This window comes from Pseudorca crassidens, chromosome 14, assembly GCF_039906515.1.
Source record: "Pseudorca crassidens isolate mPseCra1 chromosome 14, mPseCra1.hap1, whole genome shotgun sequence".
NCBI classification, from domain to species: domain Eukaryota; kingdom Metazoa; phylum Chordata; class Mammalia; order Artiodactyla; family Delphinidae; genus Pseudorca; species Pseudorca crassidens.
The window spans coordinates 13,128,007-13,155,954 of NC_090309.1; the positions used below are offsets into that span (position 1 = coordinate 13,128,007).

Genomic DNA, 27,948 nt, shown 5'->3' on the forward strand with positions numbered 1-27,948 from the left:
AACAGTTATTCCTAAAGAGTTTACCTAAAGCTCTTATCTCATTTACCTCTACTTTATTTATTTAAAACGTTTTCATACCATTATTTTTCTTGCTGACAAACTTTAACAGTAATAAGGTCTTATTTGATTTCTAGTAAAACTAGGTACAGTAAAAGTATTATATTTAATATTGATGACTCAGACAGGAAAGGGGCAGGGCACAACCTTTAAAAGAATTGTAAGGCCAACTGGCCCGAGGCAGGCGAACGCAATCAGACTCACAGGTTGCATCAGACTGAAACTTTCCGTACCACCCAGTTCCAGAAACTGACCTGGAGACTTTCCACCCGGCCCAGCCTTCCCGCCTATCGAGGGGCGGGACTAACGGTCCCCCAGGATACCCGAAAAGACCACCAAATAAGGAATACCCTGCGCCCTCCCGGATTCACCACACCCCTTTCCCTTCTTCCCCTATAAATTCTGCCCAAACCCTCGCCCGGGCGGACTTCTCTGGCCCCTTTCTCTCGGACCAGTGAACCTCGCCCGGGGGCGCTCCCAAATAAAGCTTGTTTAAGCTCTCCCCCGTTTCTTGGTGCCGTTCCTTACATTTGGTGCCGAAACCCGGGAGGGGTACCAAGCCCCGCGGGTTACCGCGCGGGCCGCTCCTCCCCTTCCCCAGGAGACAACCAGGGAACCTCTACTCATCCACCCGATCCGGCAGAAAACGGGGTAAGTCCCCTTCCCTTGTTCCCTCCGACCCCCAGAGTCCCTGCCCACCGGACTCCCTGTCCTTAATCGCGGCCGCGTCAGGGACTCCTCCGTCCTCTCTCCGGGCCTCGGGCAACTGTGGAGACGTCCCAATCGCCTGACCGCCCTCCGACCTGCCGTGAATTGGAGACTGAGACCAGGGACGCCTCTCTCCCTCTCCATTCACTCAGGGACAGACTGGGGGTCATGGGAACCTCACAATCGAAACCAGATCCTAAGACGCCCCTGGGGTGTCTCCTAGCCAATTTTACAGCCCTCGGTTTCTCCCAAGATCTCCGTAGCCGACGGCTTATCCTCTAGACAGTCAATCCAAATGGCCTCCTGAAGGAACTTTCGATTTTAACATCCTCCGTGATCTAGATAATTACTGCCGCAGGACGGGCAAATAAATGGTCTGAGGTCCCCTATGTCCAGGCCTTCTGGTATTTACGCTCCCGCCCTTCCCTGTACATCTCCTACACCCAAGCCCCTAATTTCCTTTGACGATGACCCCTCTCCACTAGCCGACCCACCCGAATCTCTCGCCTCTCCCCCCTCCAGAACTCCTCTCCATCCTCCACCCTACCCTGAAGCGGTCCCTCCTCCTCCCGAACCCGCTCCGGCCCCTCCAACCGCTCCCCCGCCTCCCTCAACGGTTTCTCCTCCCACGCCCCTTGCTTCGCCAATTACTGCACATACACGCGCTCACGACTCCCAAGATGCAAATCTCCTCTGCCTTCTGAGGGAGGTAGCAGGAGCGGAAGGACTGGTCAGAGTCCATGTCCCTTTCTCTCTCCAGGACCTCTCTCAAATTGAAAAGCGATTAGGCTCCTTTTCTGCCGACTCTTCCCGCTACATCAAAGAATTTCGCTACCTCTCTCAAGCTTACGATCTAACCTGGCACGATATCTTTGTGATCCTATCTTCTACTCTGACCCCTGACGAGAGGGAAAGAATTCAAACTGCTGCCCGAAACCATGCAGATCAGGTTCACCTTACCGACAACTCCATGCCTGTCGGAGCGACTGCCGTACCCGGCACCGATCCAGGCTGGACTTATCAGGATGGCCAAGATGGCTGCCGTAAACGCGACCTCATGATCCAGTGCCTCCTGGCTGGCATGCAGGCCGCCGCTCATAAGGTAGTCCATTTTGAAAAACTAAAAGAGATAACCCAAGAACCTAACGAAAATCCAGCTATCTTTCTCAATCGCCTTACAGAGGCCTTAACTCTCTATACCCGGCTGGACCCTGACACCCCGGCAGGGGCAACGGTCCTAGCCACCCATTTTATTACCCAGTCAGCCCCGGACATCCGAAAGAAATTAAAACGGGCAGAAGACGGCCCTCAGACCCCTATTCGAGATCTGGTAAAGATGACCTTTAAAGTCTATAACGGCCGTGAGGATTTGGCAGAATCCAGCCGACAGGCTCGGATGCACCAGAAGGTAGCCCTCCAAGCCCAAGCTCTTGTAGCCGCCCTAAGGCCGGCCATCTCCCATGGATCACAGCGTCCATGGGGTCCGCAAAAGGCAACCCCGCCGGGGGCCCTGCTTCAAATGCGGAAAAGAAGACCACTGGGCTCGCCAATGTCCCAATCCCCGACCTCCTTCTAAGCCCTGTCCCAGCTGCGGGCTAACGGGCCACTGGAAGAGTGACTGCCCTACGACTGGCCCTCCCTCAGCGTCTCCACGCGGGGGGCAGGCCGACCCAACGGCACTACCACTCGAACTGCTGGGATTGGCTGACGACTGACGGCGCCTGGACTCGAAGACCCCCATCACCCTCGCCGAGCCCAGGGTAACGCTACAGGTAGCGGGTAAGTCCATCTCATTTCTGGTGGACACGGGGGCTACCTATTCGGTCCTGCCTACCTACTCCGGGCCAGTTTCTCCTTCCCAGATCTCGGTCATGGGTATTGATGGCAAACCGTCCTTCGGACTCCAGACCAGCCCCCTCTCATGTTACATCGAGAGGCTCCCTTTCACTCATTCTTTCTTAGTCATACCGTCCTGCCCGGTTCCTCTGCTAGGTCGTGATGTTCTCTTCCAATTAGGGGCCTCTCTCCAACTGGCCAGGCTTGATCCTAAGGCCCCCTCCTCGGTCTGGTAGCAGAACCCCCTCCCTCCTCTCTCCCTCCTCCCATCTCCCCCAACCTGATAGACCCCCAGGCCAGGGATACATCAAAGCCCATAATAGCAACACACCATTCCCCCGTCCTCATCCGCCTAAAGGACCCCTCCAAATTTCCATCAAGGCCCCAATTTCCCATCTCTGAGACTCACCTTAGGGACCTACAACCTATTATCACCAGACTCCTAAACCAGGGACTTCTTATCCCCACTGACTCTCCCTGCAACACCCCCATCCTACCTGTCCGCAAGGCCTCTGGGGATTATCGCCTGGTCCAGGACCTGCGACTAATCAATGAGGCCATAATTCCTCTCCACCCAGTAGTACCAAACCCATACACCTTGCTCTCCCATATCCCCCCATCCACAACCCACTTTACGGTTCTGGATCTCAAAGATGCCTTTTTCACTATCCCCCTACATCCCGACTCCTATTTCCTCTTTGCCTTTACCTGGACGGATCCGGATACTCATACTTCCAGTCAGCTCACCTGGACAGTTCTTCCCCAGGGCTTCCGCGACAGTCCTCGCCTCTTCGGTCAGGCGCTGGCACGGGACCTCACTTTCTGCTCCCTTACCCCCAGCACACTCCTCCAATATGTAGATGACCTCCTCCTCTGTAGCCCGTCTCTCAGCCTCTCAAGACAACATACTGCAGATCTCCTCAATTACCTTGGCTCTCGCGGTTATCAGGTCTCCCCAGCCAAGGCTCAGTTATCTGTATCTTCTGTAACCTACCTGGGGCTCCACCTTACCCCTACCGCAAAAGGTCTAACAGCCGATCGCACCCGGATTATCTGTGAACTCCAGCCTCTGGAAACAGCGGAACAAATTCTCTCCTTTTTGGGCCTTATAGGATTTTTCCGACACTGGATCCCTAACTTTGCTCTCCCCACTAAACCCTTATATCTAGCCTCTAAAGAAACCCCTCAAGGACCCCTCACCTCTCCTTCTGCCATTCAACAGGCCTTTCTCACCCTCCGTAAGGGATATACATCACAATCTGATACTTATATTTGAGTTCTACAGGAACTCTACGGCCCCCACCTAGGTGAAGGATGGAATGACGATGTTGACCTTTTCTGACCCTCATGACTTCAATCAACTAAAGTTTGGACACTGTCATCCTTTGCCCCAGTTCTGTGCTGAATTCTCTCCTGCTCAAGCCCCTTCATGAAGCTTAAAACTTCCCCAATTTTGCTGTTTGAGGAGACAGTGAAACTGAGCAGGACCCTGTGGGGCTCCTGTGCCCAGGAGCCTTTCTGTTCAGCCTCCTTGACCTTCCCTGAGTCCCAAAGGGCAGGTTCAAACAGTTGCTAATTAGGGAAGGGAGGGGGTGCAGAGACAAGGGAGGATCAGCTAAGAAACGATAGTGCAGCTTTGGAGCAGGATCCTGGTTCCACCTTAAGGGATACACATAGCAATATCTTTGAGCTCTTTACAGAACGAAAACCCCCAACAAATGGAAGGTGGAACCGCTGGATGAAGCATTCTTCAGAGAAGGTCAGGAGACCACCTGAGGCCCTGCACACACCCTGGTCCTTAGCAGCAGCACCACCCTTGAACCATTGCTATCAAACTCCTCACCAAACTCCCCTGGGTTGGGACACACAGTTTCAAGGGTGGGAGCCCACTGTGTCCCCCTTCGCCTGGCAAAGCAACAAAATTATTCCTTTCTACTTCACCCAAAACTGTCTCCGAGATTCAATTCAGCGCTGGTGCACAGAGGCCGAGTTTTCGGCATCAACACTGCTTTGGAAAAGACCTCTGGTGTTCTGTTTACTTGATGAAAGTAATAAATCCTTCCTTCTCTCGCTTTTTTTTGTTTTGTTTTTTGCGGTACATAGGCCTCTCACTGCTGTGGCCTCTCCCGTTGCGGAGCACAGGCTCCGGACGCACAGGCTCAGCGGCCGTGGCTCACAGGCCCAGCCGCTCCGCAGCATGTGGTATCTTCCCGGACCGGGGCACGAACCCGTGTCCCCTGCATCGGCAGGCAGACTCTCAACCACTGTGCCACCAGGGAAACCCACCTTCTCTTGCTTTTTATCTTGGTTGTGTCTTTTGGCTTGACACAGGTAATGACCATATTGAGATATCACTTCACACTTATTAAAACAGCTAAAATAAAAATGGGTGACAATACCAAATGATGGCAAGGATGTGGAGAAAGTGAATCTCTCTTACATTGCTGGTGGGAATGTAAAATGGTATACCCTCTGGAAAGCAGCTTGGCAAACTTACTTTAGTTAAAAAAACTAAACATGCAACTAAAATATGACCCAGCAATTGCACTCCTGGACATTTAGTTCAGAAAAATGGAAACCCACGATCACACAAAAACCTATGTGTGACTGTGCATCAAAGCTTTATTTGTAATACTAGAAACTGGAAACTAAACTAAAATACTAAAAAACTAAAATACTAAAAACTGGAAACAACTAAAACGTCCTTCAGTGGGTGACCGGTTAAACACATGTGACACATCGTTTCCATGGAACTTCACTCATCAATGAAAAGAATGAACTATTGATATATACGACAACATGGATGGACCTCAGAGCATTACACTGAGTGAAAAAAAGCCAATCTCAAAAGGTCACATACTGTATGATTCCGATTAAATAACATTGTCAAATGACGTAGAGATGGAGAGCAGATTAACGGTTGCCGAGGTTTAGGAGTGGTGGGAGGGAGAGTTTTGAGTGCGTGTAGTGTAAGTAACTGACAATTACACAGCTTTTTTGATTGTAAAATGTACGCGTCTGACATTAAGCTTTCGATTGCTGCGGCATCTACTTCAAAGTCATTCATCTTGAGCAAACACACTGCTTATCACACAAGCAGTTAAGGAGCCAGGCTGCCCCAACCATGAAGTTCCCCTTTTGGAAACCCCTGGCTGACCTCAACAACTGACCATTTGAGTGAGCGACCCCGTTTTCCCTTCCCACACTTTAATTCCGAAAAGAGTAAACCTGAGAAACCCTAGGCAACCCATCCTCGAGCCCAGTAAAGGCAGAACCCCAGGTCCGTACTCTCTTTCTCTCTCTCTCTCTCTCTCTCCCTGTGACCTTGCTGTGTGGCCCCAGACATGCCGTGTGCCTTCCAGGACTTGTGGGTAATAAACCTCGTTTTTACAAAGTTCCCTGATGGTTGTTGACAAGGTGTGTCTTGTAATCATAATAAGAACCACAAGGGCCGGTCCAGCCACGACACTGCTTCCAAAAGGGGAAACGTCTGAGGGGGCTTGTCCAGAACATTATAGCCTTGGCATTTCTAGCCCACAGCATCACTACCTGTAGGCTGAGAGGTACACAAAATGGCATGATTTTCAGGGATATTTGTGGTGATGGAACAGTTCTGTCTCTTGATTGCAGTAGTGCTTACGTGAATTTTTACGTGATAAAATAAAAAGTGCACACACATGTACTGTAGCAATATCAATTTCCTGGCTTTGCTACTGTTACTGTCGTTAGGTAAGGTATAAAATGTTTGCAACTTCCTGTGAGTCTATAAGTATTACAACATAAAATGTTAAACAGATATACTATGTAAACTACACTACAATAAAGTTAATTTTTAAGTGATCTTTTAATTGTTTGGCAAAATGCAGCGTAACAGCCTGAATTCATGCTTTGGAGCCAGGAAGAATTGTGCTGTACCCATTATTTTCTTGTTTAATCTCGGAGTAATGTCTTAACCTCTCTGAGTATCCGTTTCATCACGTGTAAAATAGATATAATACTACCCATATTACAAGGTTGTTGTGAAGAAATTTATATAGAATGTTTAGTTCACGTTCAGTATTCCACAGATTTTAGTTTTCTTTATCTTTTCCTTTATCCCATTATGAGATTTATTACCTAAAAGAACTCAAAAATCATTAAAACATCTGTCAGGTTTCTCTATTTTAGCGGTTAGAAATATAGTCATAGCGTTGGGACTCGCCCAGCCCTTACCTTTCCTTCAGGAATTCTATGCCCAATAAATTCACCCAACACAGGAATTGTGGTTTACCAGGGAACAATGCTAAGAGTTACCACCAGGTGGCAGACCATCCTCTCTACTGAAAGATCAATTTGGTCACCAGAGGTGATGGTAACCCGCTATATTTCCACTATGAAGTCTTGTTGTATTTACTGCTGTGAAGAATTTCTGGAACAGCCCAGTTTCTCCAGATTTTCTGGCCCTGAGATTTTGAATATGATCCAACCCTGTACTCAGTTAAACTTGGTTCAACAGTATATCAAATATTTATCAACCTCACATGACAGATAATGTGCGAAGGGCTGAGGGACCAGAGCCGTAGGCTGTATGGCACTGTTGCTTTTAGATTGTGTGTGTGTGTGTGTGTGTGTTTATTGCAAGGTGGTTTTCCATCAAATCCTCCTATATAAATCACACAAGGTATTGCAAAAAGCATTTATTCTACTTTGCACCCAAACTGCTGTGGCCTGGGCCAAGGTAGAAAGAATAAGACCAAGTGGGCAAAAGTGATTCAGTTGGATTTCAAACCAACTACTGTACCTTCTCAAAATATCTGGGGTCGTAAGGTAGACAATCTGTCCCAGTTTTCCCAGGACTTTCCCAGCTTTAGATCTGAAAATCCCACATCCCATGAAAGCCCTCAGTTCCAGGCAAAATGGAACGGGGTAGACAAGTGCGCACAGCCTGTACCTCAGTAATGGATACGCTGCAGTGACTGTGACGGGTTTTCAAGGGAAACAAGGCTCAGGGCTCTGTGGACAATTGCCTCTGTGGCTAGTGTGTTTGATCTCGCAGGGAACCAGAGCTGGAGCAGACAGGCATCCCGTGATGATGACTCACAGCACCTGAGAACGGCAGCACCTGGGGAGGGCGGGCAGCAACCATCCAGCCACCCTCAGGAGAACCTAAGTCTAGTCCGCGTGAATCACGAGGCACTGTCACCAGTGTCATCCCTTCCTCTAACCTCAGTGGGATGCAGTCATTTCCTGTGTCATACTTAGGCTCTGATAGAACAAATACAGGTGTTTATAAAGATAAGTCTTCCTTTGTCTACTCTTTGGTTAGCCTGAAGTAACGTTTGTATATGAAATGAAAGATAAATGACCAAATCCTCTTTTTTTATAGGTCACTGTCGCTTTCAACATGGTCCTAATTGACAATGCCCCATCCTGATACTTTTACCCTTGTATTTGGTCACCAATATATTTGCATTTCTCCCTCACTCAACTGCAAGCTTCCTGGGGGTAAGAGTGGTATCAATCATCCCCAGAGATTCTAGTTCTCTACCTGACATATAATTGATAGCCAAGACTGTTTGTTGAATGAGTGAATGACTGTATTCTAGTCCAGAATTTTGTCTGTGTTTTTACCTTTATGCTGCTACCTCAGATACCTTCCAAGTGGGACTTCTCTCGTACTTCTCTGACCTTGAATTAGAGACAGAATGGAGCCTTCTTTTTTTTTTTAAAGATCCGTTTTTTAAAAAATTTATTTATTTTACTTATTTATTTTTGGCTGCGTTGGGTCTTCGTTGCTGCACGCAGGCTTTCTCTAGTTGTGGCAAGCGGGGGCTACTCTTCATTGTGGTGCGTGGGCTTCTCATTGCGGTGGCTTCTCTTGTTGCAGAGCACAGGCTCTAGGCCTGCAAGCTTCAGTAGTCGTGGCACGCAGCTCAGTAGTTACGGCTCGCGGGCTCTAGAACACAGGCTCAGTAGTTGTGGCGCACAGGCTTAGTTGCTCCGTGGCATGTGGGATCTTCCTGGACCAGGGATCGAACCCGTGTCCCCTGCATTGGCAGGAGGATTCCTAACCACTGCACCACCAGGGAAGCCCTGGAGCCTTCTTAATAAAACCAAAACCCAGGTTCCAAACTGGATATAGACCAAGAATCTCCATGTGAAGTGCAGGCAGCTGGGCCCTGAGGTTGCACCCTTGTTCAGACTCCTTGGTCTTTTTCCTCGCTTGCCCAGCTGTGAAAAAACTCTTCCTATTAGACCTTCTGAAAGAGCTGTGAGCAAACAATCCCTACTTCAAGAAGGAGTGGGCAATGATATCAATACTTAAGTACGAGGGCTCTTTTTTTTAACTTATGTAAAAAAAAAAAAGTTTGTAGATCTCTACTAGTTAGCAGTTGTTTTTTCCAGTATTTGTGAACCAAATGAAACTCACAATGAAATATCTGCTATAAATTCTTCAGTGATTTTAAATATCTTTGAATTTTATTAAAGATGCCATTTCTACATTTATTGGATTGTCATATATGTGTGTGATACATTGTTTATTCTACCTACAGCCAAAGGCTTGGTGATGGTATGGGTTTTCAGAAGTCTGGCAGTAATTCCTTGGTTCCTAAGGTTGGGATCAACATGTGAAGAAAGAGGAGGTAGCTTGGATCCAAGTTACAGCTTGACCCCAAACTCAAGAGACTCCCCCATTCACATAGGATCCTGGGAAAATAAGGGAGTTTCCCCTTCTTAATCTCTTAATGCTTCCTTCGTTGATACCAGTTATGAGTCTCCCCACCCTTCTAGAAAGATGTTCCTTCAGGATCCCCCAAAGAAACATTTGATACCTTCAGGAGTTCTTAAGGGCTAGATGCCAGTTCAAAGGTCTTTGACTTTGAAAAACAAGAAACAAAAGGTGGGGGACTTTCAAATATAGGGGAAGTCCATGTCCTTACAAGGATCCTGGATACCCATCGGGCCTGTCCATGGACGTCCTATGGCTCCGCCACTCGTCTCCTGCATCTGTTTTGACCCCACTTTGCCTGTGTTCCAGATGTTACCCTTGGCTCATTCAGTGTTACTGGTTTGCTATCTCTTATTATAATTTGGATACCTGGTGTCTGGGTCAAGGTGTAAGCTCAAAGAACAGAACTGGCTTATGCAAAAAGGATTTAATTTGGAATATTTTAAAGCCTACAGCATTGTTACAAGGCTTGAAGGCTCAGGGTCTAGAAGGTTGGACTTTCAGGAACAGCTCCCAAATCCATGCTGAGGAAATGGACCACCAGAGACTCTGCCGCGTTGGTAGCCTTCCTCGCCCCCCTGCTCTAGAACACTTGCTACCATCCACAGAGCAAGATGGGTGCCTCTTATCTTGTCACCTCTCCCACTTAACTCAGTCCTGAGTTCAAATGTCACCTGAGTACTTAGGATCAGAGGAATGGGAATCAGATTCAGAGCCGTAGATGCAATGGGAAATGTGGTTTTTAGGTTTCTTGTCTCTACCATACAGGAAGGCACCCTAGAAGAGGCTGGAACTGTTGGGGAGGGACACAATTCACAGTACCCCCTGCACCTGGCCACACTTCATCTTGGCTTTTACCCCCATTGGAAATCTGATATCCCACCCAGATTCTCTGGGACCTTGTTTTATTTGTTTGTTTGTTTGTTTATTTATTTGGTTGTGCCGGGTCTTAGTTGCAGCAGGTGGGCTTCTTACTTGCTGTTCGCTGGCTCCTTAGTTGCGGCATGCAGGCTCCTTAGTTGTGGCATGTGAACTATTGGTTGCAGCATGCATGTGGGATCTAGTTCCCTGACCACGGATCGAACCCAGGCCCCCTGCATTGGGAGCACAGAGTCTTATCCACTGAGCCAGCAGGGAAGTCCCTGGGACCTTGTAAATCTAATGTGAGCTATGGACCAACATAATCAGCACCGCCTGTGAGCTTTTAGAAATGCAGACTCTCAGGTCTCACCCCTACTTAATTAGAATCTACATTTTAACAAGGTCCCTAGGTGGTTTGTATGAATATTAGAGCTTGAGAAGGACTGGTCAGACACTGGTTCTCAAATTTGACTTCATGTTGGAATTACGGAGGAAGATTTAAAAACTACCAGTGCCTGGGGTGCGGGAGGGCTGGATTGGGAGTTTGGGATTAGCAGTTGCAAACTATTATATACAGAATGGATAAACAACAGGTCCTACTGGCTAGCACAGGGAACCATATTCAATATCCTGTGATAAATCATAATGGAAAAGAATAGGAAAAAGAATGTGTGTGTATATATATATATATGTATGTATAGAATGTGTGTATATATGTGTATAGAATGTGTGTATATATGTATAGAATGTGTATATGTATAGAATGTGTAAATATATGTATACACATATATAACTGCTGTACGTTACATATGAATGTTGCTAAGAGAGTAAACCCTAAATTCTCATCACAAGGAAAAGGAGGTGTTTTCTACTTCTTTAATTTTGTCTCTGTATGAGATGATGGGTGTTCACTAAACTTACTGCGATCATCATTTCAAAATGTATGTAAGTCAAATCATGATGCTGTATTCCTAAACTTTCACAGTGCTATCTGTGAATTCTCTCTTAATAAAGCTAGAAGAAAAAAAGTGGTGTTCTGGGTTACAGGGTACATACATCAATACAGTGTCTTCTCCAGAAATGTTTGTACAACTGGTATTTCATTGAGAGCTGGACAGATCCCACCTGAAAAGACTTGAAGATGAACCACGTAAGTGAACAATGTTGTTCATTTCCCAAAGTGTATCTACACCGCCCCTCCCCCACCTCCCTGGCATTAACCTCACCGTGGCCTTCTTTAGTCTATAGTGAGACCATTTTAAGTTAGATGATATAAGATTTAAGTGGTCCCACCCTCCTTAATTCCCTGTATCTACACTGTTAGTAACCAGAATTAGAAAAGTTAACGTTTCACAATGGATCTATGATGCCTGAGCTAGTTCACTGTGTAAAATAAACAAGCAATTATCAAAATCAGTTTGGGTGACGTCACCAGGCACTAGTGACAGAGGCCTGGCTTCCAAAAAAGTTCTAACATTGGCATCTCTGAAGAGGAAAGACTGAAAGAAAAAAAATGCAAGAAATAAAAAGAGAAAGAAAAGAAAAGGGTAAGATTTTAGAATGGGAAGCGAGAAGTGAAATTTAGAGAATATTTAGTAGATTAAATCATAAAACCTCACCCCCAAAAATAGTTTGAATGGGGCTTCCCTGGTGGCGCACTGGCTGAGAGTCCGCCTGCCGATGCAGGGGACACGGGTTCGTGCCCCGGTCCGGGAGGATCCCGCATGCCGCGGAGCGGCTGGCCCCGTGAGCCATGGCCGCTGAGCCTGCGCGTCCGGAGCCTGTGCTCCGCAACGGGAGAGGCCACAACAGTGAGAGGTCCGCGTACCGCAAAAAAAAAAAAAAAAAAAAAAAAATAGCTTGAATGAATCCGAGGTTAAGAGTCTAGGTAGGTCTAACCAAATCACTATGGCTGAAAATATTCTCTGTCACATTGGGACCCACAGAGCATCACACATGTTCCCTGGCTGTGTATGGCCTATTTTTTCCCATTATACATTGATGTCCCCAAAATCTCCTGTCATGCCCTGATCTCAGTTTTTTGAACATCAAGGCTGTTGGATGGTGTGGTTGTCTTCCTTTATTGTCTGGTAGTGAGAAACTTACTTTCCATTTCCATGTTGTCATTCTATTGAGTTTTTAAATAAATAAACATAAAGCTTTCAGTGTTTGAAGAATGAAGAAACTCTTTGGAAAAGGGGTTTTAATACAAAATTACAACAGATCATGCAAACCAAAGCTGGTTTGATGGGTTGAAGAGAAGGCCTCTGTCTACTTTATACACTACCTCGGCTGTACCTGAGTTAAGAGTTTAGTTGGGGTCTGGCCCCTTGGATGTCAGATGGCAGAGAGGGACAGGCAGCCCGAAAGTCACTGCAAGTGACCCAGGAGCCTGGCAGAGTGAACCCAACTCCACATCACAACTGATTGTGTTGGTTCACTTTGTGTGTCAACTCGGCTACGCCATTGTACCCAGGGTTTTTTTGTTTGTTTGTTTTGTCAAACACCAGTCGAGATATCACAGTGAAGGTATATTTTAGATGAAATTAATATTTAAATCAGTAGACTTTGAATAAAGCAGGTTACCCTCCATAATGCGGGTGGGCCTCATTCAATCAGTTGAAGGCCTTAAGAGAAAAGACTGAGGTCTCCAGAGGAAGAAGGAATTCTGCTTCCAAACTGCCTTTGGACTTGAGACTGCAACATCAAATCTTACCTGGGTCTCCAGCCTGCCATCCTACTCTGAAAATTTCAAACTTAGTTTCCCAAACCACATGAACCAATTCCTTAAAATAACTCTTTCTTGGGCTTCCCTGGTGGCGCAGTGGTTGAGAGTCCGCCTGCCGATGCAGGGGACACGGGTTCGTGCCCCGGTCTGTGAAGATCCCACATGCGGCGGAGCGGCTGGGCCCGTGAGCCATGGCCGCTGAGCCTGCGCGTCCGGAGCCTGTGCTCCGCAACGGGAGAGGCCACAGCAGTGAGAGGCCCACGTACTGCAAAAAAAAACAAAACAAAACAGGATGCTAGTGTGTTTAATGCTCTGAGAAGGGGAAAAGGTATAAAAAAGGGGAAAACTATGACCTGGGCACCCTGCAGTTCTCTTAGGAGCAACCCCTCTGAAATGAGCTTCCCTGATGGCCAGAAAGGAGACAAATATGACCAAGAGTCATCTATAAGGTCTCGTGAATGAGGGCAGGCAGCCTGCAGAGCGGGACCATGTGAGTTGGGTGTGGGTCTGAGCATGGTCCCTCTAGCCCTTTTGTTCTCCTAAAAGAGAGGAAAAGGAGCTTAACTAGAACCACAAACTGGCCAAGCCTAGGGAGCTCTGGGACTATACCTGTAAACATCCCAGGAATATTTGCATGGAAGAATCTCCAGAAACCCAAGATTCCTCTTAAGAGGCGCTGAGCATTGAGTTTTTAAAATATTACCATCATGGAACTTTATTTTGAGGTCACTTGCTGTAGGGTTTGAACATGTGAGTTATATTTGCCTGATACTAAATTGGTTGGACAATATGCTGGTACAGATAAAAAAGCTACCTATAGATTCATTGCTGTGAGATGGACTCGAAAAATTGAATCAGTTTCTCATCCATATACTCCCCTTTTTTTTCTCTCCCCCTGGATTAAGCAGAATCCGATCAGTTTCTTGTGACATCTCAGAGACTTTAAAATAATTGTGCTTAATGAACCTCCAGGAGATTCCAGGACTAGAGTGGACTGGCTTTCGGAAACTTATTTATCTATGTGACCCTTTTTTTCAAGAAGCATTTCTTGAGATTAGTGTTTCATGGGACACATGAAATAACTATAAAGTAATCTTGTATAAAAGACGCTTTTCCTATGAATCCCCAGTTTTCTGTTCTTTTTGCCTGCAGAACAAAGCTCTCAGTCTGACATGAGAGGCCCTTCACGCTCTGTCCCCTGCTCTATAGCTGCATCTCCCACAATTTCTGATCAGTGATGCAGCCCAATTCACCACTCCTGGAACCCATCAAGTCCATGCCCATATTTTGTTCACGGAAGAAGGATTTATTTGGTTTGTATGACAAGAAAGGCATATGTACAAAGTCCTATCCTCGTATGTGGGCACAAAGGACCTTTTGCATTTAAAAAAGAAATAAGTAAGGCTACCAGTTCCGTGAGGCCCTTACAGCTCTGGGAAACGTAATATGAACTAAGAACCAGGCATAAGAGCTGGGGTTTGCATTCAAAGGGCTTTTCTGAAAGCTTCTGTCTTCGTGGTTTTGGTTATTTATATGCTCTGGTTTTGCAGAGGACCAATTAGAGTTTCCTCCTTTAACCATCACAGACAAGCAGAAGGAAAAAACAAAGTCTCTGGTGTTACCACAAGCTAAGAAATACACCCAAATGCCTGCAGAGTGATACCATACCGTAGTCAAGGCTGGACCAGAGTTGAGTAGGCGCCTGTAGACGCCCTTCCACGGCAGAAGTTTGCTGTGCTTGAAAAGTTTCCCTTCAGAGAGAAGATTCGCTCTCCCACCCTGAAAGAACCTTTAGTTGGGGGTTATCTCTGCTCCCCGCTGAGCTGCTTATGGCTGGCTACCTGGTACACATTCAAGTTCATGACGTGCTTGGCCTTTTGACTTAGAGAAAATTCTGAGGAAATGTGGGAGGCCTGAGCTCTGTGTGGAAACCACCCTTCCTGCCTTCTTTTCAGAACTAAGATCAAGAACTTAGTCCCCCCTTTCTTATGAAAGGGGGACTTCCCTTAACCTTCCCAGTGGTTAAGACTCCGTGCTTCCACTGCAGGGGGCATGGGTGAAGGTTTCGGGGAACTGAGATCCCACATGCCTCTCAGGCAAAAAAAAAAGAAAAAAGGTTTTCTTATGAAAGGGCAGTTTTCCCCCGATTTAGCAAAGAGGGAGATGGTCATCGGAGAGGTGGTCAAAGGAATAGGGTGGAGAGGACAGTCTCCCACCTTACAGCCTCTCTCTGATCTCCACTTTTTAGCTTCTGCCAATTCTACCAAAATAAACTGGCAAAGGAAGCACAGATCCTCCGCGCCCCACCCACTGGCAGCCTGGCCACAGCCCCATCTGCCTTGGGGTTTCAGAAAAACAGATCCATATCTGAGTCACTGTTGGCCTCTCTGAGTGAAACAGGGGCTGGCCTCCAGGGTCAGGTGATTGTCACACTACTGAAAACGTAATCACCGAGCCAATAGGAGGAGTTTATTACAAGCACACATTCCCTGCTTCTGGAGTTCAAGAGCTGCAAGGAAGCTGCTTTCAAAGTGAAAGGAGGATTCCAGGATGCTGCAGGCTGCTGGGAAAGGAAGAATATGGAAACATCTCCTTACCTCAAAGCACAGCTGCGAGAGAGGAAGCCTGAGTTTCTACAGATGGACAAGAAGAGCAGACTTAGCGGGCTGACAGCCATCCGCTTTGCTCAGCCGTTGTTGATCATTTGTCTCAGAATGTGGTTGTGAGGGGAAGGCTGTAAGGTGCGGGGCAGTACTGGCTGTGACTCCTGTTCCTGGGGGCGGGGGGGTCTCTGAACTCAGCACTAAGGGAAGGGTGGAGGCCCCCACGGTCTCAATTCCAGAACAAGTGCAGGAAAACACCACTCTTTCTAGTCATTCATTTAATCATTGGTCATTTCACCAATATTTATCATTTATTTATTATATATATATTTATTTCTTTATTATTTTTGGCCGCGTTGGCTCTTTGTTGCTGTGCACAGCTCTCTCTGGTTGCGGCGAGCAGGGGCTTTGTTGTGGTGTGCAGGCTTCTCATCGCAGCAGCGTCTCTTGTGGAGCACGGGCTCTAGGCACGTGGGCTCAGTAGTTGTGTCACACAGGCTCAGTAGTTGTGGCGCATGGGTTCGTTGCTCCGTGGCATGCGGGATCTTCCCGGACCAGGGCTCGAACCCATGTCCCCTGCACTGGCAGGCGGATTCTTAACCACTGCGGCACCAGGGAAGCCCAGCCAAATACATTTTTAAAAATTTAAAAAAACCTGATGAATAAAGATAACAGCCACCCGTTCTTCAAATCTCAGCATCAAAGCTTTAGAAGGTGAAAGCCAAGAATTACACAACATGTGACAGAGGCATCAAAATTATAATTGAAAGACACATTCTAGTTTCTATTTTTACTTTTTGGCTCTTGAGAGAAAAAAAAGCCTTAGGACTGGAGGCACCCAGAAAAGACATCTTGAAGTTGACCTTTAGCTGCAAATTTATTGTATATTTACCGATATCTAAGGAAGAAAATGTCATTGCTTCCTGGATGAATCACTCTGGCGTTGAATAACTTCCTTAGCTTTCACCTACATCTAGTCTCCTGAGTTTATCTAAGACGCTCTGGTTTGGCGATCAGGAGTGTTATTATTCTACATTTTCACAATTCAACATCACCGTGCAACAACCCTCAACAAGCCATATAAGCCTCTCAAACAGGGGGATTTATGTGAGTCGGTGGGCTCAGGTGAACTGGGGGGACTGAAAACACAACCCTCGTCCACTGGGCCAATGGATGGAACCTTCTTTGTCGTGAGCAGGTAGCAGAGCTCTTGCCTTGAGCTACCATGAGTCACTGCATGTCCTCCTGTCCAGGAATCTTTCGTGTTGTTTATTCTCTGTTTTTACTTTGAAATCTGCTTTTTAATGTCCAGGTATTTATTATTTATTTATTTATTTGTTTGTTTGTTTGTTTATTTATTTTAATTGAAGTACAATTGATTTACAATGTTGTGTGAGTTTTGAAATGGAGCAGGACCCTCTGGTCCTTGCCCCCGACGTCCTCAGTCTGCCTTTTGTCTATGGAAAAACTTTAGCCAAAGAATAAGTTTAGTCAGAGAAGTGAGAAAATGCAGAAGCAAAGAAAAGCAAACAGGACAAAATAATAATAGGTTAGTCAGTAAGCAAAGTCAAGGCCCTTTAGTTCCTTCTTAAGGGCTGTAGATAATATTCTGAGCCATATCCTCTGAGCTGTCTTACAGATACTAAAACCCCCATCAGGTGGAAGAAGTTAACTACATGATGACCAGACTGTAGCCATGACACAAGCGGCTGCAATTCCGAGAATTGGCCTCAAGGAAATGGGAATAAACCGACCCTGGAACTGAAGATTAACCGTACTTAAAACAATCAAGAGAGGGCTTCCCTGGTGGCGCAGTGGTTGAGAGTCCGCCTGCCGATGCAGGGGACGCGGGTTCGTGCCCCGGTCCGGGAAGATCCCACATGCCGCGGAGCGGCTGGGCCCGTGAGCCATGGCCGCTGAGCCTGCGCGTCCGGAGCCTGTGCTCCGCAGCGGGAGAGGCCACGGCAGTGAGAGGCCCGCATACTGCAAAACAATCAAGAGGATGCTGATCAGACCACCGCGTGGCCAACTTCAAGATGACTGTCAGAGCTGACTGTGCTGTTTCTGTCTGTAGCACCCTGCCTCCATCTATAGAAGCTCTTGCTCCCTGATTGTCGGGTGGGGGGAGGAGTTGGCCTTTGGACAGGAGTCCACCCTCCCCACCCCCTTCCCATGTTGCCAGCATCTAAACTAAAGCAAACCTTCCTTTCCACCAACCTTGCCTCTCTATTGGCTTTTGAGCAGCGAGCAGCCAGACCCAACTTTCGGTTACAGTTTCTGCTGTACAGCAAAGTAATTCAGTTATACACACACACACACACACACACACACACACACACACACACATTCTTTCTCAGATTCTTTTCCATTATGGTGTATTATAGGATATTGAACATAGTTCCCTTTGTTATACAATAGTACTCTGTTGTTTATTTTATATATAGTAGTAGTTTGTATCTGCTAATCCCAGTTTCCTAATTATCCCTCCCCCTCTTTCCTCTTTGGTAACCATATGTTTTTTTTTCATGTCTGTGAGTCTGTTTCTGCTTTGTAAGTAAGTTCATCTGTATCATATTTTAGATTCCACATATAAGAGGTATCATATGCTATTTGTCTTTCTCTTTCTGATTTACTTAACTTAGTATGGTAAACTTTAGGTCCATCCATGTTGCTGCAAATAGCAGTATTTAATTCTTTTTTATGACTGAGTAGTATTCCGTTTTGTGTGTGTGTGTGTGTGTGTGTATACACATCTTTTTTTTAAATAAATTTATTTATTTAATTTTTGGCAGCATTTGGTCTTCGTTGCTGTGCACAGGCTTTCTCTAGTTGCAGCAAGAAGGGCTTCTCATTGCGGTGGCTTCTCTTTGCTGCAGAGCACGGGATCTAGGCACGGAGGCTGAGTAGTTGTGGCTCACGGGCTCTAGAGCACAGGCTCAGTAGTTGTGGCGCACGGGCTTAGTTGCTCCAAGGCATGTGGGATCTTCCCAGAGTAGGGCTTGAATCCGCATACCCTGCATTGGCGGGCAGATTCTTAACCACTACACCACCAGGGAAGTCCCTATACTGCATCTTTTTTATCCATTCATCTGTACACGGAATGTCCAGGTAATTTTAAAACCTCCATTGAACAGGAAGAGGCAGGACAGTCATGGGGCCTCTATTTCTCTAGTGCAGCTCTTGTTTCTCAGGCTTCACCAATGAAGAGAAAATCCAGGGCCCAAGTCATAACCCCAGAGATTGATCCTCTAAGGCCCACTAAGTCTTCCTGGAACTCTAGCTCCACAGTTGGCCATGCTAAGGCCCCACCCTAGAGTTCTTCCTCTCCTCAGTACTAGACGTTTGTTGTTTTTGTCTGCCCAGGCTCCATCCCCTCCTTGGCTGATAGAGGAACACTGATTTCCTGTAGGATCATTCCCTTCCCCCAGATTACCATATGATCTAGCAATCCCGCTTCTGGGTCCATACACAAAAGCACTGAAAGCACCCATCTTCATAGCAGCATTATTTACAATTGTTAAAATGTGGAAGCAACCCAGGTGTCCATAAATGGATGAATGGATAAGCAAAATATGTTAGATACATACAATGGAATATTACTTGGCTTAAAAAGGAAGGAAATTGTGACGTATGCTACAACATGGTTGAAACTTGAGGAGACTATGCTAGGTGAAATAAACCAGGCCCCAAAAGACAATATGGTATGAGTCCACTTATAGGACGTACTTAGAACAGTCAAAATCTTGGAGACAGAAAGTAGAATGGTGGTTGCCAAGGTTATTGTTTAATGAGTGTAGGGTTTCAGTTTTACAAAATGAAAAGGGGTCTGGACGTGAATGGTGGTGATGGCTACACAACATTATGAATGTGTTTAATAACATTGAACTTCATCCTTAAAAATGGTTAGAACAGTAAATTTTATGTTATGTGTATTTTACCATAATAAACAAAATTGGGAAAAAATCTCTTGGGAGCTTTTAACCAGTCTGATGCCCAGGCTGCATCTCTGACTCATTAATTACATTAGATTCTCTGAGGGTGGGATCCAGGCAGCTATATATATTTTTTTAAAGCTCCCCTGGTAACCCAAAAGCGGTTAAAGCAGTATCCTAGTACACTAAAGGTAAAGTATACGTCACTTCTCCCTTCTCAAACTTTTCTGGAACAACACTGAGTGGAATATTCATTAGGACCACCTGTACATTAATAAAATATAAAAATCTATATTATTTACGGGGTTATCCTCTTGTATCATCTTTCTCCACCCCCTCCCACTCTTGCTTCTTTCCCTCTTTCCCTCTTTTCCTCTTTCCCTCTTTCTCTTCCTTTCTGCCAAGTATAATTTGTGTAAATTCAGTTTTTATATGATGCTCTGTTCCTCCTCTATCAATTTGTCTTCCAAAACAGAGATTCACGCTTTCACTGCCTTCCCACCTCCAGTCTGTATCTTGTCTCAAGTTCTAGGTCTAGTTCCTAACTTCCTGCCCCCTCTCCTTTACCTTTCATTCCGGAGGAATAGAGCTCTCATCCAAATAATATGCCTGAGGACCTCCCTTGATTTCCAGTATTCCTGAGATGGCCGTGCCCACCAAGTCCTTCTGGAATCCTCATTTTCTCATATTTATTCCATAGTGTTGGGTACTCAGGGCTTAGTAAAACACGTCCATATGTAGGAGGCAAATTCCCTGGGGATATGAGGGTGAAGACCTCTACACCAGGGCCTTGATCTTTTGAGGAGTTCCCCTCCATCCTCTCATTGTTGGCAGCAAAGTTTACTCAACCAGTTGACGACAGGGAAGAAGTCTTCTTTGGGCTCTCTGTAAATGTGTGTGGGGTTAGTTGTTGCCTGGGTTGGGTGGGTGTTAAAGGCAGGACTATTAAGGGGGGTAGAAATGGGAAAGCTCCTTCTGTGCACCAGGCCCCATTAGAGGCCCTAGGGACCCAGTTTTGAAAGGCACAGTACCTGCTCTAAGGAAATCACAGTCTAAGGGGCAGGCAAGTAATTGGACAGGTGATTAAAATACCTTATAGTAAGTGCTGTGCTAGAAGTGAGCATGGGTATTATGGAAACTAATAGGGTTTTAAGGGTACCAAACCTACCATGGGAAATGAGGGAGTAGTCAAGGAAGGCTTCCTGTAGGAGGCACCATGAGGACGGTGTTTTATTTTTAACTTAAAAAATATAGAGGTAACATAGGTTCACTGTAGAAAATTAGAGTGAATTAAGAAAGGACACTGAAGATAATCATAAACACCTTTTTAAAAATGCTCTAGCTTGGGCAAAGTTGAAGGGAGTTATGACACTAAACTTGTGATCACACACCCTGTCCTGGGATGCCATGCTTGGTGACAGGTGCCTGAAAATGCTGACAGAGTGCTGTGCTGAAATCAGTGCTCTGCAAAGAGGCAAGTTCCCTGGGGAGACGAGAGGGGCGAGATCTGGATCCCAGGCTGTGGTCTTTTGAGGAGTCCCCCTCCATCCTCTGACAACAAAAGTTACCAACCAGTGAAAATCCTGAGGGGTCCTTTGGCCTGAAGTATGCCTTAGGCCTTATTTTATTTTATTTTTATTTTTTAACCAAGAAATGTAAAGTTCTTTTCAAGCCAACCTGAGGATTACAATCTGGGAGACAGTCTTTCAGAAAGCTCCGAGGACTGTTCCTGGGCACCTACTTTAACAGATACAAAAGGATACACAGTTTAAACCCTCCTTCCTGGTTGCACAACTCTGTCGATATATTCAACCATTGAATGCTACACTTTAAATAGGTGAATTGTATGTTATGTGAATTATATCTCAATAAAGCTGCTAAAAGAAGCAAACAGTCTTCCTCCTATCCTCCCACCCTGGTGCCTTGGCCAACCTGTTCATTCTTCCAGAAGCAACCTTGGGACCTGTTTTCTTCTTCCAGAGAGATACAGATATAGATAGGTATAGAAATATATATTTATTTATATAGAAATACATTTACATATATAGAATGAATATATCTATATCTAGATAGATAGATAGATAGATAGATAAATAGATAGATAATCACCCTCTTTTTAATACAAAATCCTAGGGCAGAGTCCTAAAAGAATTAGGGGCCATAGCCTAGGAGAGAGATTGGGTCCGACTACCGGGACAGAGAGTAACAGCCGCTGTGGTCCTAGAAAGGAGGCGCAGGCAGTCAGGAGAGCTGTAAATTGGGTTATCAGACAGTGAGTGGAGTTGGGGCCGTGTTGAAAGGTGGGAAATACAGCAAAACAGAGACTACAAGGAAGCCTAGGGCTTATCTGTGACACACAAGATCCCTGGTCTTTTGCTGCCATAAAAGGGGACCAATATACCCTAGTTTGCCCAGAACTTTACCTGTTTTAAAACAGAAGATCCAGGAAAATCCCTCAATCACAGAACTGTTCAATCATCCTAGCGGGTTGATCCTCCCCCGCTCCCCACTAGGAGATGGTGAGTTTTATTTTATCTTGCCAGAATAGAGGTTTGATTTGCTCTCGAATGTTCCAGGGCAGAGAGAGACTAGGAGAATGCAGAGGATGTAGAGGTCTATTCGTTGTAATCATCGCCCTCATTTTCATGTTCTCTATCAAAGGAGAGAGTAGCATGACTGCTTGCAGAACTGAACCTGAAGCCTGGATTTTCTTCAGGTTTCTTTGGCTCAGGCGCCTTTTTTACCATCCTTCCCACCTTACTCCTCTGGTCGTCTTTGTTCCCTCCCCGTACTGGATTAGGGCTGGAGTTGGCACGCTGACCTCTTGGGACATTCACCCATCTATTTTCTTTTCACCTTCCCTGCGGGTCCTTCCTCAGATGGCTGAGCCAGAACTACTGTTGTTGCTCTATGTCTGAGCTCTGAGATCAGCTTCCCCCAAGCATTCTTCTTTGGTGGAGGGGCTGGCATTACCTTTGGAGGCTGCTCAGGTATGGGAGGCTTGGAAGTTGGAGAGCGACAATCTTCCTCCTTATTGAATGTTTCCTTTTCTAAAGACTTCTTTTTCTTTTCTTCGTGCATTTCTGCCAGATGCGGCTGAGGTCCGTCTGTGATGACTTACTTCCTCTCCTCAACCCTTCCCTTTCCTGAGTCTCTTTACTTGGGCAGCTTTTGTGTCTCTCCCGAGGTTGAAGTTCTTGTTTGGGGGAACGTGTCTAGCGACTGTGTCAGTTAGGCTTTGCCCCTCTACAGACAGAGGCTGCTCGTCTGGACTGCAAGGTGCTAGCAGAGGAATCATCTTCCTTGGGAGTACCCTGAGGCTTTACATTCACGTTGGGTCTGTGGGTGGGAGGACCTCTATCATCATGCCTATTTTCATCTCGGGAGCTCCAGGACCGGTCATCTCGTCTGTCATATCTGTCTTCATAGTGGTCCCCTCTTTCTCTGTAGTTATCATCCCTACGGTGCATGACCAAATGGTCTTCCTGCCACTGCCTGTCCTGTAATCATAGCCTCTGTCATAGTCTCTACTGCCTCAGTCATCATAGCAATCCCAGCCCCCATATCAATCCATATCCCAGTGTGAACCATCCTACTACTCATCCTGACACCCATCATGGTATCAGTGTGAATCACAATGATCTCAACATTTGTGTCCAAAGCTATCGTCACTTCTTCTGGGCAGGTAGTCATCAAAGCTGTCTGCAGCAGGATGGGCCCTACGGTGTATACATGTTTTGTCAGAATACCGATTTCTATCTTGGCCAAAAGAATGATCCTTCCTGTATTCATCCTGTACTTGATCAGCAATGTCCATTTGAAATCCCCTGTTCCCTAGAAACACTTCACTGTTGCTCAGCATACTGAGCAAGGAATCCAAACTCAGGTCCTCAAACTCAGTATAACCAAAACCTTTCAACCTCCTTGCTGGGTTCACGGGGTAAATGCATTGGACTTGGGGTGACAGTGATGAATCAATGCAGGTTCGTTGATTGTAGCAAACGTACCACTCTGGGAGGGTGCGGATTTTGATAGAGGGGGTGGCTGTGGGTATGTGGGGAGAGGAGGTATTTGGGAACTCTGTACTTTCTGCTCAGTTTTGCTGTAAACCTAGAGTACTAAAGTCTACTTTTTAAAAATTTTAAGTCATTTTAAAAATCAGCTTTTCTAGATATAATTATGATTACATCAGCTTTCTTTTTGCTACTGTTTGCATGTACAAGTTTTGCGTGTACACCTTACAGGTAAGGTGTGTCTCTTACCGTTTATCTAGTCTGATAAGCTTTGTGTTATAGCAGGAGGACTTATCCCATACATGTTTAATGTAGATACTGATATACGGGCATTTATAACTACCACTTACTGTTTTTTTTTCTCTAACTGTCCCACCTGTTTCTTGTCCTCTTTTTCCTATTTTCCTGCCCACTTTGGATAAATCACATATTTTTATTATTCCATTTCCTCTCTCTGTTAGTTATACAACCTTTACTATTCTTTAAGTGATAACCCTAAGATTGTAACATGCATCCTTGACCTAATACAGTATAACATAAATTAGTACTTTACTTTCCCAGACAATGCGAAGATCTTTGACTACATTAACTGCATTTGCTTACTCCCACATTTTGTGCTATTGTTAAGTATTTTATTTTATTTATTTATTTTTAATTTATTTATTTTACTTATTTTTATTTTTGGCTGTGTTGTGTCTTCGTTGCTGTGCACGGGGCTTTCTCTAGTAGCAGCGAGCGGGGGCTACTCTTTGTTGTGGTGTGCGGGCCTCTCATTGCGGTGGCTTCTCTTGTTGCAGAGCACGGGCTCTAGGTGCACAGGCTTCGGTAGTTGTGGCACGAAGGCTCAGTAGCTGTGGCTCACGGGCTCTAGAGCACAGGCTCAGTAGTTGTGGTGCACGGGCTTTGTTGCTCTGTGGCATGTGGGATCCTCCGGGACCAGAGCTCGAACCCATGTCCCCTGCATTGGCAGGCACATTCTTAACCACTGTGCCACCAGGGAAGCCCATGTATTTTAATATTATGTACATTTAAATTCTATGTATTACTTAAAGCTCCAAAAGGCATTAGCATTATTCTACAAAACAATAATTTTCATTTATATTTATCCCCAAATTTACCCTTTTCAATAATCATTAGTTCTTGTGCCCTTCATTTTCAGATTTCCATCTTGGATCATTTTCTCTCTATCTGAAAAACTCCCTTCAGTATTTACTTTACTCTAAGTTTGCTGACAGCCAGGTTCTTTTATTGTTTTTAAAGTTTTTGTATTGCTTTCATTTTTTAAAAGACGTTTTCACTGAGTACAGTATTATAAGTTGTCAGTTCATTTCTTACACCACTTTAACATTGTCATGTCTTCGTCTAAGTAATCTGTCAATCTTACTATTGTTTCTTTGAAGGCAATGTGTATTTTTTCCTATGGTTTTTTTTTGCTGTACGCGGGCCTCTCACTGTTGTGGCCTCTCCTGTTGCGGAGCACAGCCTCCAGATGCGCAGGCTCAGCGGCCATGGCTCACGGGCCCAGCCGCTCCACGGCATGTGGGATCTTCCCGGACTGGGGCACGAACCCGTGTCCCCTGTATCGGCAGGCAGACTCTCAACCACTGCGCCACCAGGGAAGCCCCCCATTTGTTTATTTTTGTTTTTATTTCCATTATTCTGGGAGACAGATTGAAGAAGATATTGCTGAGATTTATGTCAGAGAGTGTTCTGCCTATGTTTTCCTCTAGGAATTTTTTAGTGTCTGGTCTCACATTTAGGTCTTTAATCCATTTTGAGCTTATTTTTGTGTATGGTGTTAAAGAATGATCTAATTTCATTTTTTTTCTTTTTTTTTGTTGGTCCAGTTTGCCCAACACCATTTGTTGAAGAGACTGTCTTTCCACCATTGTGTAGTCTTGCCTCCTTTGTCATAGATTAATTGACCACAAGTGTGTGGGTTTATCTCTGGGCTTTCTATCCTGTTCCATTGATCTATATTTCTATTTTTGTGCCAGTACCATACTGTTTTGATGACTATAGCTTTGTAGTATAGTCTGAAGTCAGGGATCCTGCTTCCTCCAGCTCTGTTTTTTTCTTTCTCAAGATTGTTTTGGCTATTCAGGGTCTTTTGTGTCTCCATACAAATTTTAAGATGTTTTCGTTCTAGTTCTGTGAAAAATGACATTGGTAATTTGATAGGGGTTGCATTGAACCTGTAGATTGCCTTGGGTACTATAGTCATTTTGATGATATTGATTCTTCCAATCCACGAACGTGGTATATCTTTCCATATGTTTGTATCTTCTTCAATTTTTTTCATCAGCATCTTATAGTTTTTGGAGTATATGTCTTTTGTCTCCTTAGGTAGGTTTATTCCTAGGTATTTTATTCTTTTTGATGTGGTGGTAAATGGGATTGTTTCTTGAATTTCTCCTTCTGATCTTTCATTGTTAGTGTATAGAAATGTGACAGATTTCTGTGTATTAATTTTGTAAACTGCAACTTTACCAGATTCACTGATGGGCTCTAGTAGTTTTCTGGTAGCATCTTTAGGATCTTCTATGTATAGTGTCATGTCATCTGCAAACAGTGACAGTTTAACTTCTTCTTTTCCAATTTGGATTCCTTTTATTTCTTTTTCAGTACTCTGGTTCTGACTCTAGCCTGTAAGTTTCCACTCATCTTTTTTTGTGTTTCTGCCATTGCCATAAGAATAAAGTGTTTTGGCTACATCATTCAATCCTCAGGCACAGGGTGTGAAAGCATAAATTTTTTTAAAGCCACTTCATTGTTGGGATGGCTCCTTATTATTTTTATGGCAATAGCCCACAGACACAGCATATTTCACTGTATGGCAAACTCTGCTGGGTGCCTACCTATATAAATTCTTTCATTTATAAATGCTTTGAACAGATATTTCACAAAAGAAGATATATAAATGTCCAATAAGTACATTAAAAGATGTTCAAAATCATTCGTTATCAGGGAAATGCAAACCAAAACCACAATGAGATGCCACTGCATATCCACTAGAATAGCAGATGTTAAAAGACTGACAATATCAAGTGTTGGTGAGGATTTGGAACAACTTGAACTCTCACACATGGCTAGTGAAGTGTAAAATGGTACGACCACTTTGGAAAACTATTTGGCAAATTGTCATAGAGTTAAAAATACATCAATCACATGAGCCAGTAAGTTTACTTCTAGGTATTTACTCAAGGGTTATAAAAACCTATGTTTCCACAAAAGAGTTGTACATGAAAGTTCATAGCAGCTTTATTTATTTATTTTTAATAATATTTATTTATCTGGCTGTGCCGGGTCTTAGTTGCGGCACACGGGATCTTCTAGTGGCAGCATGCAGGTTCTTAGTTGCACCATGTGGGATCTAGTTCCCTGACCAGGGATTGAACACGGGCCCCCTGCATCGGGAGCGCAGAGCCTTAACCACTGGACCACCAGGGAAGTCCCAGTAGCTTTATTTGTAATAGCCAACAATTGGAAATATCCCAATGTACACCACTAGGTGAATGGATAAACAAACGTGGCCTAGATACAATAGAACACTCCTCGGCAGTAAAAATGAACAAAGTATGGCTGCATGCAACAACATGCATGAAGTTAAAAGTATAAGGAGTGAGAGAAGCCAGACACAAAAGAGTCTATACTGTATGATGACATTTATTAAAAATTCTAGAAAATCCATTGTGACTGAAAACAGATCAGTGATTACCTGGGGGCTGGGGAGTGAAAGGAGGGACTAACCGCAGAGGGATGTGAGAATGCCCTTGGGGGTGATGAAATATTCTGTTATCTTGACTGTGGTGTATGCATTTGTCGAAACTTATCCAAGCATGCGCTTTCAATAGGAAGACTTTATCGTACATGTACTATACTTCGATAAAGCAGATTACAAATTCCCTCCTCATCATCACTAGCAGAACCCCAGTTTTGTTCAGAGTGGCAGTATGCTATCCTAGCAGACTACGTGACATAGTCTTGACCTTTGAATTGTAAGTGGAAGTCCTCTACTTGGGGCTTCCAGGGAAGTTCTTTAAAAGAGGGCAAATTCAGGTGGTAAATGTCTTCTGTTGTTCCCCTTTTCCTACCCATAGTAAAGAAATGATATTGGGCATGCCATCCTGAAATCATGAGATGACAAGCACGAGGAACAAAAGTCATACATGAAGAGTGGAAAAACAGAAGGAGCGTAAGACTAAATAAACCAATGTGGCACTGCCGTGTCACTAAGAAAAATAAATCCCTTCCTTGTTTCAGCCATTATGTGGCCTTTTTTTTTTTTTTATTAATTACAACCAGATACAATCTCAACAGATACAGACATTCTCTGTTCATGGACTGAGCTTATGATACTAAAGCTCTAACCTGTTTTCCTGACCTTCTTGACCAAGCTGTTTTAGAATCTTAATTGTTCTGGGCAGCCCTGGCTCAGGGACGGAACCACCAGCTTCTTTTCCTGGCTCAGACTCATTGATCAGCATCACGCCTGGTCCCA

At 45.0% G+C, this 27,948-nt stretch overlaps 1 protein-coding gene and 1 pseudogene across 3 annotated transcripts; one reads left to right on the plus strand and one right to left on the minus strand.

Annotated features, from left to right (window-relative positions):
- The first annotated feature begins 298 nt into the window (after positions 1-298).
- Positions 299-4,541, plus strand: LOC137205966 (uncharacterized). Of its 3 annotated transcripts, none has more exons than XR_010934389.1 (2): positions 299-708; positions 3,887-4,541. XR_010934389.1 is itself a non-coding variant. In XM_067704426.1 (2 exons), the coding sequence occupies exon 1, from the start codon at positions 1,154-1,156 to the stop codon at positions 2,339-2,341; it is 1,188 nt and encodes a 395-aa protein (XP_067560527.1). In that variant the 5' UTR covers positions 715-1,153; the 3' UTR covers positions 2,342-2,544; positions 4,302-4,541. The 3 variants fall into 3 exon arrangements, 1 of the variants encoding a protein (XP_067560527.1); XR_010934388.1 differs by having other exon boundaries at positions 4,302-4,541; XM_067704426.1 differs by lacking the exon at positions 299-708 and adding an exon at positions 715-2,544 and having other exon boundaries at positions 4,302-4,541.
- A 17,411-nt stretch (positions 4,542-21,952) lies between these two features.
- Positions 21,953-27,934, minus strand: LOC137205790 (eukaryotic translation initiation factor 4B-like; annotated as a pseudogene).
- Positions 27,935-27,948: the final 14 nt, after the last annotated feature.

Bases quoted from the DNA above. Each gene is read 5' to 3' on its own strand.
- LOC137205966 (XM_067704426.1), top strand. From the start codon at position 1,154: ATGTCCAGGCCTTCTGGTATTTACGCTCCCGCCCTTCCCTGTACATCT.